Raw genomic sequence first — 16,614 nt, 5'->3', positions numbered from 1 at the left:
AAAGTACTGAACTACTAAGTCCACCTCTCTAAAATCAGGAAAATTTAAAAATTTGGCAACTCTCAATTCCCATGGGTGCTGGATTTTAAAGAGTTTATTTTATATAATGTTTGAATTTTAACCGAAAATCATTCTTGTGTGATTATCAGTGCAATCCACAGCAAAAAGTGCCAAATAAGAAATTGCATTCAGAATATTTGTGAATGGAAGAGTTACTGATCATTCACAATTACACAAAGAATGATTTTAACTGTTTGTCATGTCACCTCTTCTCCTACCAATAACACTGAATAACAGCAGTTTTGGTTCATTATCCTTTTCTAAATATTGCACAATGAAATACTCTACTCAAATTCAGATTATGTTATCCGTGAAAAAAACTGTAATAGAAATTTGTGCAACCCTTTCCATCCGCATCATAACTTGATATCTGATAATTGACCTTCTCCTCCATATATATATTTATAAATATTACATATATATTTATATAAATATATATATATATATAAATACATATACAAATTGAAATATGTAAATTATGAATAGCGGGCAGAATGGCAAGCGAGGTAAGAAGGAATTACAAAGAAAACCAGTATCATAACTTCAGCAGCAACAAGAGTTTAATTTAACAATTTTTAAATTTAACAGTATTTAAATTTTTGTTATATTCTGCATTGAGTATGCTTTGCTGCCATTGAAGTAGGTCTTACTGTCTTATTAACCTCTTGTATTTTCTTCTGTTACTCTTTCTTTACTATTCATTTAATTAAAATTTTTTTTATAAAAAAAAAAAATCAGGGAAAAGTCTGCTCAAAAGGTAGCTTTTTTGGATTGTTCTGATGTAGATGTAAAGGGATGTTCTCATCTGTCAGATACAAAGTGTATTAATCACTTTAATAATGCTCAACAGAAGACAAATTTTTACAAGATTTTTCAGAAACATTTACAATATATGCTGTCCAGTCAAAACATTATGGCCACCTACCTAACAGTGGGTATGTCATCCTCTTGTTGCCACATGGTGAGGCATGGACTTTATAAGTTTTCTGAATGTTTCAGGAGGTATGTTATACCATGTTGCTAGCATTTCATCCTATATCTGCAAGAGTCCGTGGTGGAGGATCCAAATGCCAGATATATATTGATCCACGTAATCCCAGAGATGTTCTATGGGATTAATTTCTGGCAAATTCGGCAGCCAAGGTAGCACCTGGAGGTCATTTTCGTGTTTGGCGAACCACTCTTGAATAATACTGGCAATGTGGCAGGGCTCATTGTCCTGCTGGAACACACTTATGCCATCCGGGAAGACAATTATCCATGAAGTGGGGTGTACCTGATCAGCCATAATGGATATGTAGTAGTTTTTATAGCTCCAAGAGATGCTGTTATTCCTAGGACCATGCCCTCATACCAAAACAGTGCTGCCACCTGCCTGTTTCTGTTGGCCCAAGACATCAGAGTAATTCCTCTCTGCAGTTTGTCGCTGTCCCCTCCATCTACCATTCGCAAGTGGGAACACCACAGGAAACATGCTTATTGGAAAAAGGCAACTTTTTTTCCAGTCATCAATGGACCAGTGATGCCATTCAGATATGAACTTTATCCGTCATTGGTGATCGATGGCCATAAGCACGAGTGCCTTGACCACGATGAATCTTTCTCCATAGGCCCATACGGAGGAAGGTTCGTCATGGTCTTGCAAACACCACTGGTTGTCCCCTGGTAGTCCACGGTCATGTAGGCATGTATACTATCTTATGTACAGTGGCTTCAGAATGTTAGTTCAACTCCGCCTAGGTATGCTGTGATGATATTGAACTCTGTAAAACAGCCAAAAATGTGTAATGCTATGTTTGTGCAGTGTATGTGTGTGTTGCTTCTGGCTACTGCCACCAGGAAGGCAGTGGCCAGTTTTTCCCTGGAAAGCCTGCTCTGTGCCTGCCTATGCCACAAGGAGGTAGACCACAACTAGGCATGAATTGTGGTGGACCTCAGGTAATGCAATCATTGCCTGCTCTAAAGGGCAAAATCCTGTACCCACTGGAGGTAGTGCTATACCAGTGGGTGCTATGCCAGCAAAAATCACATACCCATAGCTGCCTAGACTAAAGGTACCAGCTAAAAAACTTAAAAAAAATTATATATATATATATATATAAACATATATCTTACTCAATATATATAAAAATTTTTGGAAACACTGCTAATTGTCCCCTGTTTACAGTCCCTGGTCATGTAGACATGTATAGTATTTTATTTACAGTGGTTCCAAAAGATACCAGAAGCTCAGAACCTGAGCAGAAAAAAAAAAAAAAAAACCAACCATAAAAATAAAAAAAGAAGAGAGAGCTGGAAAAATAGCACAAGTTAAGAGACATATATACACAACCTAGAAACATTCATAACATATTTAGGTTTCTGTGACATCCTTCACAATAGATTCGTGTTGCATTATAGAAATAAGTATATTCATATACATTATTAAAGTTGGTAAGTTGTAGCCAACAACAAAATGTTCAAAAGTTTGTAGACTTTGAGTAAAAATAGTTAAAAAAGTCACAATTAGTATCAGCTAGAGTAAAGAACACTAGCTGATACTAATTATCAGCGAGTGTTCTTTTCGGCTATCTTATCTGAATCTTATCAGCTAGTGAAAAGAACATACATTCTAATTATAGTAGTAGTAGTAATGGCAAATTATGCAAGTGAGCAAGCTTGTATAGCATCAGCCAAAAAAAAAAAAAAAAAAAAAGACTATACACTTCACCCAGCCCTACCCTCCAAGATTTTGTCAAGTTCTTCCTTGAATTTATTCAAACCATCCATCTCCACAACAACAGCAAGTGGTTAAGTGTTGGAACAAGCCTGTTCCAACACTTAACCACTTGCTAGCTGAATGCAAACTTCCACACATCTATCCTCAAACTGTTCTTCCTCAACCTTAATTTATGACCCCTTCATGTGTGTAGTCTCAGCAAGTGGAACAATGCCATTCACATTCAGCTTACTCAATCCATTCAAGGCCTTAAAACTCAATCAGATCACCCTGCAGGTGCCTACTCTCCAGAAGCTGAAATTCGTAGAACTGAAGCCTTTCTAGGTAAGAGCACTCTTTTGTTCCCTTCACCAGTCTAGTTGCCCTTCTCTGCACCTGTTCCGGTAGATCTACATCCTTCTTAAAGTGAGGCCTCCTGACCTATATATAATACTCAAGATGCGACCTAACCATGGCCTTGTACAATGGGATAATCACCTCCTTATAAAGAGGTGATTATCCCATTTTGTCACTGATACTTGCTCGTATCATTGACGAAATATTGACGAATTGACGAGGGATAAGGAGGAGATTATCCCATTTTTGTCAATGATACTTGCTTGTATCATTGTCATTGACAAAACCCTATCAGCTGCGCTGGCAGCTTGTCTGCACTGCTCAGAGAATTTCATATCTGACTGCACAATTATCCCCAGGTATTTTTCATTTTACGCTACCCCGAGTGTAGTACCACACAATTAATACGATAATCTGGGGTCATTTCTACCTTTATGCAGTACCCATTATATATATATATATATATATATATATATATATTAAAAAAAAAGCTTCAACTAATTATATAAGAATTACAAAAAGTGCTCTGTGATGATACTTACAAATTATCTTTAAGTCAACTTTACAAACTAATGTTGTTGTTATTTTGGTGTTAAATATTATGCTAAAAACATTGAAATGTATGAAGTGACTTCATACATTTTAAAGTGCAATTATTCCTTATAAAATTTCATATTGAGAACTGTAATAATTTCAGTCAGTAATGAACTTTTATCAATTTTTTTCTTTAAATACAGTCAAAGCTCTTTATAGTGACCCTCTTTTTAACGTCCTATGTGGTTGGTCCTGGTCAATTTTGCATTGACCTAATGCTATTTTGTGAACAATCAATATAACGCCCTTCTGAGATAACAACAGTTTTCTCATTCCCTTAGGGGATTGTTATACAGGGTGTTTCAGTTAAACGTTTCAGAACTTCTAAGAGGGGTAGGGTACATCCTGACAACTCGAAATCATATAGCAATGTGGGGTCGGAAATGCTTTCCTGAAGCGGTGTTGTACACAGAAGCACCATAAAGAAAAGAGACCGTAAGTGAGAAATCGTTTTAATAATACATGAAAAGAAGCAAAAGGTACATGGATAATCAAGTAGATAGGTCTAACCGGACCTATCTACTTGATCTTTCTGCAGCAAGTATTGCCACAACTTTTGAGAGATGAACAGATTTCTGCATCGACGCAACAGACAATGTAGTTCCAACACGATGGAGCCCCTGCCCATTATAGCCGAGATGTTCGTAACTACCTGGATGTCACATTTGGTCAACAGTGGATCGGACGTGGTGGTCCCGTGCGTTGGCCTGCTCGGTCACCCGAACTATCATGTCTTGATTTTTATTTCTGGGGTCATATGAAATCGCTAGTTTATGACACCCCCGTTGACAATGCTGAGGAGCTGGTTGCAAGAATCGCAGTAGCTGCCGAAGAAATTCGAAATTCGCCTGGAGTATTCCAGAATGTTCGGATGTCCATGCGTCGGAGATGTGAGGCGTGCATTGTAGCCCGTGGAAGAAACTTCGAACACTTACTTTAATCCATGTAACTTTTGCTTCTTTTCATGTATTATTAAAACGATTTCTCACTTACGGTCTCTTTTCTTTATGGTGCTTCTGTGTACAACACCGCTTCAGGAAAGCATTTCCGACCCCACATTGCTATATGATTTCGAGTTGTCAGGATGTACCCTACCCCTCTTAGGAGTTCTGAAACGTTTAACTGAAACACCCTGTATAGAGCTTCGATTGTATTCTTATCAAATTTTCTTGTATTTTTCAAATCAAAGTATAAGTTTTTAATTATTTAATTTATTTCAGTTTTAATGACTTTTCTAATGCTTAATATTTAATTTTTTTTTTGTCAGAGTCGTGCACCAATTACAGCAAAATTAGTTGCAAACATGTTAGCTGTTTCTGGTGCCGATCACATCATCACCATGGATTTACATTCATCTCAAATACAGGTTAGTATAATTTGATGTGTATATTCATGAGAGTATAGTTTTGCCACTTGTTTCTCATTTGGAGAAGTCTGGGTTCAAATCCTGTTGGAGAATGAAGGAATTCTGAAATGCTTTATCAGCTGGCAATAGTTTTTTAGTTTTTGTTAGTTTTTTAGCTACGTTACATGCAAATCAGTGTGAACACATACAAACACGCTTGTACAGACATAATAGATTAGCATTAGTAGTGGCATATGTTGCAAGAAAGCAAGCTTATACAGCATCAGCCAAAAATCAAAAAAAAAAAAAAAAAAAATCACACTTTCCAGTTTACCTATCAGTTTACTCCAAAGGTCTGTCCAGATGGAAATTTGTTCCAGCAATCAACTGCCTGCTGGCTAAAGCCAAATTTCTGCACCTGTGTTCTTCAACTGTCTTTCCTCAATTTGAATTTATGTCTCCTAAAGTGCATAATCTGAGCAAGAGGAAGAATCCCATCAGCATTGAGCTGGCTCAAACCATTCAAAACCAAAGATGACAAAACTGTATGAACTGGATTACCATAAGAACCTGTGCACAATCAGCTGAGTAGTTAATGGGTCAAAAAATTTCCCAAAAACAAGATTAAGATTTTCATATCACATCAAAAATATGTTTGAATTATAATAATATAAAGGTCTTGCATGTCTGAAAAATTACCATTTGTGATCTGCTTTTGAGTTGAAATACCTCCCCTCAAAAGTTTTAAATATTTGTTATAGTGACATCATTATCAATTTTAATATTCCTCAAGTGTGGTAGTTTTAATTTTGACTTGCATCTGCAACATTGATTGTGTTAGAATTGAAAAGTATATGGTCGGAAAACAATCAAAGTATCGGTATACTCTTACTTTTGGTGCAATTTATATCACTCAAATCTAATCTGCATATCTGCTGGCATCCCTTCTCATTCAAAACTTGTTGCAGTGAACTAACTTAGTTATGCTTTCCACAGAGCAACTGATTGCTTGTGGCAGACACACTACCTCTTGCGGTGATGCAGACCACGTGTGGTGAGAAAGATTTAAAACCCTGAAGGGGAGAGTTCCTGATTTCTTGAGGCACTGGAACAGTGTCCTTTGCTAGTAGCAAATGAGAGTGTTTGAATAATTGCTAATGGGTGTGCATACTGTTCATTTTTATTTTTGTTTTAAAAATGTTATTTTAAGAAACTGATTGATTAGAAGAGGCAAAAGACACATGGTTACCAAAACAAGTTGCTGTGCAAGTTTTTCAGGAAATTGACTGAATGTAAGTAAAGGGCATTAATACTTTCTCTTGTTTACTTCAATAGACTGTAACTAAGAGTAATGCTTATTATATTAGCAACCAGTAGGTGTACCTAATACAAGAAACAGTGGTCTAAGTTACAGAAATAACACTATGGTATGATTATTTATTTTTGTTTACATATGTTGCTATATGTATAATGTTTGCACAAGTGTATTATGTTTGTACTCATGTGTGTTCACAGGCTGATTTCCAGGTTGTGCAGGCTGAAAAACCTGAAATAAGTCTTTGGGATGGGAAAAGCACCCCCCCCCCACCTGTGGTTGGCTAACTACAGCCCTGATTGAAGAGCACTTTAAGAATTCCGAAAGTCTCTGATTGGATTCAAATCCAGATCACTTCAGATAGTTTATAGTATCCTTAATATTAACGACAAGGAATAAAAAATTCATATTGAAATATCTTCTTATAGCAGCAGCATTATAAGCTCATGAAGAGTGGTATATGAAAATGAGCATAGACAGCCAAAAAATTAGCATCTATATTATCAAATAAAAAAAGAAAACTGCCATGTTAACTATAATAATTTAATGTTATGCTGTAAATCATTGTATTAACCAGAGGTAAACATTTTCACTGAGAAGTATTCAAAATTGCCTGCATTATAAGTATTTTAAGATATACACTCAGCGATCACTGAATTATGACCACTCACCATGTTCGGCCACCATTCGCAGGGAAAACAACTGCTATTCATCTAGGCATTGGTGCCACTAGATGTCTGTAGACATCCATAGGGATTTGCAGCCATACTGCCTGCAAGGCTTTCTGCAATGTTGGATTAGATGAGGGTTGCATGTCTAAACACCTCATATGCTGTTCCTAAACATCCCATAGGCATTCAAATGAGTTGAGGTCAGGTCAGTGTGGAGGACAATCAAGATGGATAATATCTTCACTGTGTTCTTCGAATCATTTATGCATGGTGCATGCTCAGTGACATGCCACATTATCATCTTGGAAGGTCCATTTCTGTTCGGGAAAAAATATCAACCTGGCAGGGTGCACAAGGTCTCTTAAGAGCTGCCAGTAGACCTTACCAGTGAAATGTTAGCATATTATGCATCAGGAGTCCTAATTCTTGCAAGAAATACATGCCCCATATTAAGCAACCACTGCCACCTGCTTGGATAGTGTGCACAATGCACAACAGTTCCATGGACTCTTGAGAAGTATTCAAAATTGTATACCACACCCAATGATATCTGTCAGTGTGTTGCACCAGGTATTTTGATTCATCCAACCAGCATGCTCATTTCCAGCCCTCCAGTGTCCAGCCAGAATGCTCATTTCCAGCCCTCCAGTGTCCAACCAGAATGTTGTCAGCACCACAAAATTCTCCGTCAACAATGATGAGCACATAGAAGAGGGTGTCTCTTGGGTTGTCCGTTGTGGAACTCCATATGTTTGAGTGTATGGAGCATAATCATTTGGGATATTGTTCTTGCATTCTCCATATTGTATTGCAATGTCAGCTGTCGCACAGTGACCTGCCATTCACCCATACAGTGCACTGCACTCTTTGCTCACTGTGGAAATCCACCTTGCATAATCCTTTACAGTTCTGTTGGTGGGAGGTGGTTTTACCCGTTTAACACCATTCTTTGTATGCTTTAATAACAGTGGGTCGCGAGCAACCGACAAGATGTGGTGTTTCCTATATGGAAGCACCCGATGCACGAGTTTCCACAATCATGCCCTTTTGAACTCTATGATGTCTTTACTACATCGCATAACTGCTACTTTATCACTTTGATTTGCACGACCACATGCAAATTACCACTGCTCTAGCATACGAAGCTCTTTGGCTTTTTATATTGCAAACTATGCCGCATGGTCCATTACAAATGGGATGGTCATAATTCAGTGATCACCAAGTGTATGTTTATCTACCTTGCATTTTCGAGTTTCACCGATATGCTGGCTAGATGAAGATCAGTTTGGACTCCTTTAGCCATTTGTTTATAGGCATTTATAAATAATGGCTAATTTGGTTTTGTAGTTATATCCCTTGTTATATTTATTCCTGTATTGTTAAAACAAAGAGTAATAGTCAACATTGCACAATTACAGACTACACTGCTGAACAAAATTAACAGAACACGTAAAATATGTAGTGTAACCTGTGCAGCTTGTGATGAAGTGGGGAAAAATGTGGTATGATGGCATACCATACAATAATGATGAAACGAGAAGACAGCAAGAAACTTCAGGCAGGTAAAAGGGACACTTTTGGGGTTGTATAAGAATTACCAAAAAAGGTCACATTATAGAAGTCGATACAAGATGCTTGAAAATATGGTCACATGACATCAGTATGACATATTATCCCCTCCAATGGCTAAATAGGCCCAACAGCCATTGGAGGGGATAATACAGGCCTGAAAGCTGTGATAACAAATCCCATTATTCCACCAGCACAAACTTTAGTTCACCAAGTGACTGAGGAGTTAGATGTCGAAATCGAACATGCATCCCATGAATGTTCAATTGGATTTAAGTCTGGTGATCATGCTGGCCACGGCAGTTGTTGGATATCTTCAGTTTCAAGATATTCTTCCACCACTTGAGCTCTATGTGTAGTGGCATTTTTGTGCATGAAAAGAAAATGTGGGCCAACTGCACCCTAAAAAGTTGCACTTAGGATTTGAGGATCTGTTCTTGCTACTTCTGTACAGTTATGGTACCCCTATCAAAAACATGAAGAGGGGTGAGGCCATTGATCATTATTCTGCCCCACATGAGAACACTGCCTCCACCATGATGTCACCTTCTCTGATATTGGAGAGATTGTACCTCATTCCTTGTTGTCTCCAGATGAAATAACATCTAGAATCTGTTTGTAGCCTAAAATGGGACTCATCAGAGCACAAAACTGTATCCCATTTATCAGGGCTCCAAGTCATATGTTGTGGCACCAGTTTTGGTGAGCTCTGCAGTGCTTTGGTTAATGGGATACAAACAACTGGCTTCCTTCCATAGAGTCCACTTGAATTGAGTTTTCGTAACACAGTCTGGTTGCAAAAGTTTACACCTGTGGCTGCAGCAACCTCAAGAGACAGTTGATAACAGGACATCGTATGGTTCCAACTTGCTGTTAGAGCTGGATAGTGGTCTGTTCTGGTTAACACAGCCCTTGGGTGACCTTTGCCAGCTCTTCTTGTAATGGTTCTTGTCTCCTGAAACTGCTTCTCATGTGCCGAGACGACACTGTGTGGCACATTAAGCCAATGTGCTACCTCTGTCTGCGACTGTCCAGCTTCAAGTCATCCAATGACCCACCATCTCTACGAATCATCTGAACGACAATGACTTGCCATCCTGAGTACTGGAAATGTGGCTATTCCACTGAGCAAGCCAAAAAATGGGAATGAAGTGATGTGATTGCAACCCATGTTTTTATAGGCGTGAACAATTTGTATAATGTTGTGAGGCTCTGTAAGGCAGTATATTAATTTCTATTGGATACTTGTAATTTGCATGCCATTATATCAGATATTTGCCTTCGGCAACACTTTTCACAGTAAAATATTCATGAAAAATATTTTGTTCTGTTAATTTTATTGAGCAGTGTATTTCTTGGCATTTTTTTTACAGCACTGTATGGCAACATAAAATGTAAGATGTGTTCCTGTCAGTCACATGCTCAATGGGGGGTTACACAAGTGGGTGACTCTCGAGCACATGACTGAGGGTTACCCAAATTGGTATACTCTACACAAAGAGCACCAGTAGGTGCTCTCATTTAAAAAAAAATTTAAAATACATATTTACAACTTTTAAAAAGGTATTATTAATTTATAAAAATTAATTATGTTTATTATAATGTTAAAAATCAATTTTTTTAAGTTTATTAAAACTTTCTCCCTCAGCAGTACTAGACAGAAGTTTATTCTATGTTCTGGATGAAACTTCTGTCATATATTCTTCAACCATCTTCAGATGAAATTTATACCCCATCTGTATATGCATTGCCTGAGAAAGACTAAAAAGTGAAAAAATTCAACAGTTTTCTCAAGAAATTTTCAAAGCCTTAAAAAAATCCTTTTAAATCCCTAAACCCTCTCTGCATGGATGCTTACTCTCTAGACCAGTGATGCCAAACTGGTGACATGCATAGGAAAATACTGTTACTTATCCACCCATAAATAGTTTATACTACTAAAAGGAAGTGTTTTATATTTGAAGATAAATTTGTTTTATGGTCTTTAAGCCACAGTCTAGTGGCAATAAGTGCAATTGTTTGCAAAATTATGTAGCAAGTAAGTTCTTGTTAGAGACTTTAAATATTCTTACTTTATTTATACTGATAAAGACTATTCCATAATGTTAGTTGTTTTTTTTTTTTTTTTCAATTGTATATAAAAACTGTCATATTTTTGTTTCAACTTTTTCTGACATGCAGGCTGGAAAAAGTTTACCCTCACTGCTCTAAACATATCAGTTTACAGGACTGTAGTCTGTCTTGGTAAGAATACCCTTTTGTGTCCCCAACCAATCTTGTTCTCCCTTTTTCTAGCAAATCTATATCCTTCCTAAAATGAGATTTTCAAATCTATATGTATTACGCAAGGTGGGGGCCTAATCATTGCTTTATACAATGAGATTAGTTCTTCCTGTATTTCATTGGTAGAACCCCAAATAGCTGTTCTAGTAGCCTTCCTGAAAGGCTCAATAAAATTCATACCAAATGTACAATTACCACTGGGTGTTTTTTTTCTTTATTGACTACATTGAGTTTGATGCTACTCAAATAATAATGTTATCTTGGGACTACTGTTAACTAAATGTAGTATCTTGTATTTATCAATGTTATACCTGAATTGCCTATTTTTCAGCCCATCCAAATAGGTTTTCGACATCTTGATGAAGTAGCACGCTCTGATTAATGTCATTAACTACCTTTAAACTTAGACAGTAAACTTGAAATGCTGAAATCAGTGTCATTAATAAATATGAGGATATGGGATCCAGTACTGAACCTTGGAATTGTGCTTATGACATTCATCCATGAAGAGAAGGGGCCATTTATAAAAGCTGAATTCATGCCTTTATCCACTGCAGCATCTTGCTGCTAATACCACATTGTTTAATTGATGCAGAAAATTTTCATGCAGAACTTTGTCAATAGCTTTATTGAAATCTAAGTAAACAATGTCAGGATTGTTCCTTTGTGAAAACCTGATATTAGCTAATCAAGTTGGTCAGGCATGACCCCCCCCCCTTTAACAAATCCATGCTGTAATTGCCTCAAGTTTCCTTGGCAAAGAAATCAGACTTACAGGTGGGTAATTATTAATTTCACTCTTTGGACTACCTGTGTGAATAGGAGAGACATTTGCATTTTTCTAATCTGTAGGGACTGGGGGGAATTTGTGAGGAATTTTGCCCCATCCGCAAATTCTTCTGCACACATTTACTGTTTGGTGTGGGTTCAGAAACTTCATAATTGTGCTATTCTTCTTTGTGAAAATTAAAGCATGTGGTCAAAAAATGTATATCATTGTAGGTGAATGTTACCTTTTATTCAGGGTGGCACTCTGGCACATACTGTTTAGTTGCTTCTGGCCACATTTGATGATGATCATCACATTTCTAATATTTTACCAGTTGGGCCACTTTGCTCTGTGGTCCTTAATTCTTGGAACTTATGGTTTTATGGATATTTCAAGGGTCTGGATTTATCAGACAATATTCAGTCTCTGGCTGATCCAGGGATAGCATCATAAGGCATGTTGCTAACATTCCCATGACATGATTCAGGCGACAGTTGACCATGCTGTTACCACCCTTAAACATATCAAACATTCATCTTTATCTTTGCTATCTATAGAGCTTCTCCATTCTTGTTACTGTCACTTGATCAAATAAATTCACTCTGTGTCATTGTGTGGCAGCATGCACTACAAAACATACCATACCAAGGTGCAATTTTTTGGAACTAATTTTTCTTTTTTTTTGCTTTTCATGGTCTGTTCTACACTTCATTCCTGTTCAATTCAGGGTGTGCCAGCTCACAAGGCCACCCTAGTATTATATGCTCAGAGATAGGCAGGCAGTCAGCCAAAGTGATGCACTTTAATTCTAACTGCCTTGTGTGTGTGTGTGTGTGTGTGTGTGTTATTAAAATAAACAATGTAACAGAAAAATTGAATTAATTTCAGTATCTATTATAATTACATCACTGTGAATTTTAGTATGCTTCTTCTATGATCTTTAGTTTCAACCACTATCATTGATTACTTTTCAATGGGAAAATCATGTGTAAAAAAAAAAAAAAAAATCAGAGCGCTGCATTGGTGTACAAAATGCAACATGCTCCTTTGTAGATTTTGCTGAGAGTTTCAGCTTTGATTTGCTCTACTGCTTGTATTAGATGTAAAGTTGTCAGATAAATGTTTTAGATAACAGAACTGCTTTTATTAAATATATCTTTTGCTGTTGTATATAGTTAATGTTAAAGTAAAGAACAGCATTAAAAGTGCCCAGTTTTAAACAATTATTTTCCCTTTTTTCCAAAAATATTGAATGTTGAATGCAATGTAGCAGTGTGGCTATTCACGTCACTATATTTTTGCAGTCTTGCTAGAGGTCGCCAGTTTAGGGCATTTATTTTATTAAATAATTTTTAAAATTAATTATCATCTTCTTTGTCGAGGTTCTACCCAAATGTTCCCGAAATTTAAATGTTGCACGGGAACTAAGTCTATTATGGACTTGTGGCACTAGCTAACACTGCATACATCCTTTGTGAATCAGTGTGCCACATGACATTGGGCTGGATAGAGTCATTGAATATTTATGCACAGTTCTTTGGTGGTGTGTATCGCATAGTTTGCGACTGTTGCGATGGCCGATGTGAGAGAACAACGTGCTTGCATCAAGTTTTGTTAAGGCTGCAGGTGGACCATCCACGACATTTGTGGCATTGTAGGACTATCATATGGCATGTATCAGTAGATTTTGTCAGACGAGTTGAACATGAGAAGGATTGCGGCCAAGTTCATTCCATGGTTACTGAGTGAAGACCAAAAGCAGCATCGCATGGAAGTTAGCAGAGATCTTCAAGGATGGGCCAGGAGTGATCAAAACTTCCTTTCTATGGTTGCACTGGTGATGAGAGTTGGGTATATGAGTATGCCCCAGAAACCAAGCAGTGATTATCCCAGTGGAAGAGCCCATCTTTGCCCCGACTGAAGAAAGGCTAACAAGTGAGGAGAAATGTGAAGTCCATGCTGATCTGTTTTTTGGACATTGATGGGATTATCTATAAGGAATCTGTCCCTCCTGGCAAGACCATCAATGCAAAGTTCTACTGTGATGTCTTGAGGCAGTTAAGGGAAGCTGTCAGGAGGAAACATCCAGAGAAGTGGTGCACAAAGAATTGGGTCCTTCATCATGACAACACACTGGCCCACACATCTCTCTCTCTCTCGCTCTCTCTCTCTCTCTGAGAGAGAGAGAGAGAGAGAGATTTATTCTGAATTGAGACAGAAAGATTTTGGAAGTTAATTAATACTTAAGTGTCTGTAGATTTACCGTTCGTAACTTTCCGCCATTGTTATACGATACAACGTTATATCCCGAACTAGATAGCGTTAGCTTAGTATAGTATAGTATATAATATTATATTAATCAGTAAAATTTATTAATCTTGTTAAACTTCATTGTCAATTAAATTGTACTTTTTAACTAAATACATATAACGACTCAGATTTTACAAATGTAACATAATTAATCATTATATAACTTGATATGGAAGTTATATAATGAAATTTGAAGATAATACTCGATACTGAAAAAATATATATAGATATATAGTGTTACAACTGTGTTGGGATACAAGTTTAGGGTTATAATTTTGTACTGAAATTGAATCGAAATCATGACTCAGACCAGAGCAGCAAAGCAAAAGGCTCAAGCTAAATGGAGTTCTGTGGCTCAAGGGAGAACTGAGGGGGGGGAGTTGCCCTCTGAAACAGCCTTTTAAAATGCACTGCTTGCTTGATGTTTGTGGACCAATCAGGTATGGGACATGATATTGCCAAAGGGGATGTCCTTGTGTGAGTGCAATGTAAGGAGTGTGAGGAAATCAGGCGACAACTCAGCATTGTTATGGGCCTATATGAGAGCTTGAAGGATAGGGTGGATGCCCTCGAAGGATCTAAATTGAGGGGCCCATCAAGCTCTCAGCTGCCCACATCAACGCCACAGCTTCCACTTGATCATCACACAACACAACACAGCGGCAACCCCCAAGGCAGAATGCACTGGTCCCACAGGAACTAGTAGTTGGTGACTCTATTGTCAGGGAAATGGGGAACATGCTATGTAAAAAGAATAGATGGAACAGGACCAGGGTATGTCTGCCAGGGGCAAAGGTTGATGACGTTGTAGAGCGGATATTATCTTTTAAGGGCACAAAAGGTGATATTGTTGTACATGTTGGCAGCAATGATATTAAGAGTAGGAGACCAGCGGAATTACTTAACAAGTACAGGTCACTGTTGAAAAAAAGCCATGAATTGAGGGTTGAATTTGAAAGTGTCATCAATTCTGCCCAGACATGATAGGACGGAGTATATGATGAGAGCCTTTTCAATCAATTCGGCCCTGGAAAGATTGTGCAAGGCTCAAGGGGTAGAATTTTTTTTAAGCCTGTTCTGTACTTGTTAACAGGAGAGACGGCTTCTACAGGGATGGGATACACTTAAATAGAAAAGGTGCAAGAATATTTGCTGATGCTATCGAGGCAGTGTTAGGTGGGTCGGAAAACTGCTAGCTTGGGAGGATACAAGGACTAATAGATTAACAGTAGCCACTGGCAGAGGGGAAAGTGATTCTTGCACTGCTTCTATTGGAATGAGCAGCAGCCTGGAAAACAAGATGCAGGGTATTTCTGAGACTGCTGGGAATCATTGCGGTACAAGGAAACACATGGGTTATTATTATTACTAGACATATAGTGCAAGGAAGCCTGAAACTTATACTGCACCAGACAAAAAAAAATTTCTCGGTTACCCCTTGAGAGAGAGAGAGAGAGAGAGAGAATCAGAAGTAGAAAGGAATCACCAAGAAAGAGAAGAATGATGATATCCAGCTCAGGACCCTGGGTATGCTAAGCCCATACTCACCAGATGTGAGTCCCTGGGGTTGTGTTAGGGTAGCTAAGAATAGGAACAGGTTCATGTATACTTGCATGTACACCAATGCTAGGAGTTTGGTAAATAAATTTGATTAATTTGAGGTATTGCTCAAAATATCAAAGGCAGATATTGTTGGGATATCAGAGATGTGGTGTCACACAGATATAAGGAATGCAGAACTGGAATTTGGGGAGTACAATGTGTACAGGAAGGATAGACAGGATAGGAAGGGAGGAGATGTTATGCTATTATTTAAGAAACACATAAAATCCAAGGAAGTGAAGCCAGTCGACATCACTGGAGAATGCAGTGTTGAGTCAGTTTGGTGTGACATAAGCATTGGGAGATCAAAATTGAGAGTAGGAGTGTGTTATAGGCATAATGACTCTGATGAGTATAATAAGAAACTGTTCAGGGAAATAGATTGGACCAGTAAATCAGAGAGTCTTATAATGGGGGATTTTAAATTCCCAGATATTGACTGGAATATGTGGGTTGGTCACTCACACAATAGCAAGGCTTTTGTGGATTATTGGATGATTGTTTTCTACATCAGCATGTTTGGGAGGCAACTAGAGGAATTAATACTCTTGATCTGATTATCAGTAGTGATTCTTCATGCATTAAGAATCTGCAGATAAATTAGCCACTAGGTAGCAGTGATCACAAGGTGCTGAAGTGGGATTTACTCAAAGAGATAATTACCATCAAGGCTAAAGGGAAGGGCTTTTGCTTTCGTAAAGGCGACTACAGTGGTCTGAGACAGTCTTTAAATTCTATACGGTGGGACCAACTGATGATGTTACCAACAGCAAATTCAAAATGGGAAGCATTCAAAGAATTTATCTTGGAAGCTACTAGGCTTTACATCCGAACTAAGAAATATTGTTCAGGGTTTAGGCCTAAATGGATGTCAGATGAACTAATGAGACATATGGCAGAGAAGAAAAATGCATAGGATACATATAAATTAATGGGTGACATGGAAGCCTATGATAGATATAAGCTGGTCTGAAACCAAGTCACAAAGGAGATTAGGCAGGCAAAGGCAGATTATGTGAAATCTTTGGAAAAGAATGCAAA

At 37.8% G+C, this 16,614-nt stretch overlaps 1 protein-coding gene across 1 annotated transcript in view; it reads left to right on the top strand.

Moving 5' to 3' along the window:
- LOC150088118 (ribose-phosphate pyrophosphokinase 2-like) overlaps positions 1-16,614 on the top strand; it is an 81,141-nt gene that overhangs the window by 20,496 nt on the left and 44,031 nt on the right. Inside the window, exon 3 of the mRNA XM_090370579.1 lies at positions 4,977-5,075. Coding sequence (XP_090226705.1) covers positions 4,977-5,075 — 99 coding nt within the window. The remainder of the gene's footprint in view (positions 1-4,976; positions 5,076-16,614) is intronic.

The sequence above is a fragment of the Mastigoproctus giganteus genome, chromosome 3 (genome assembly GCF_048544385.1).
Source record: "Mastigoproctus giganteus isolate SK-2022 chromosome 3, ASM4854438v1, whole genome shotgun sequence".
Lineage (NCBI taxonomy): Eukaryota > Metazoa > Arthropoda > Arachnida > Uropygi > Thelyphonidae > Mastigoproctus > Mastigoproctus giganteus.
This window is presented reverse-complemented; position numbering and strand designations above follow the sequence as displayed.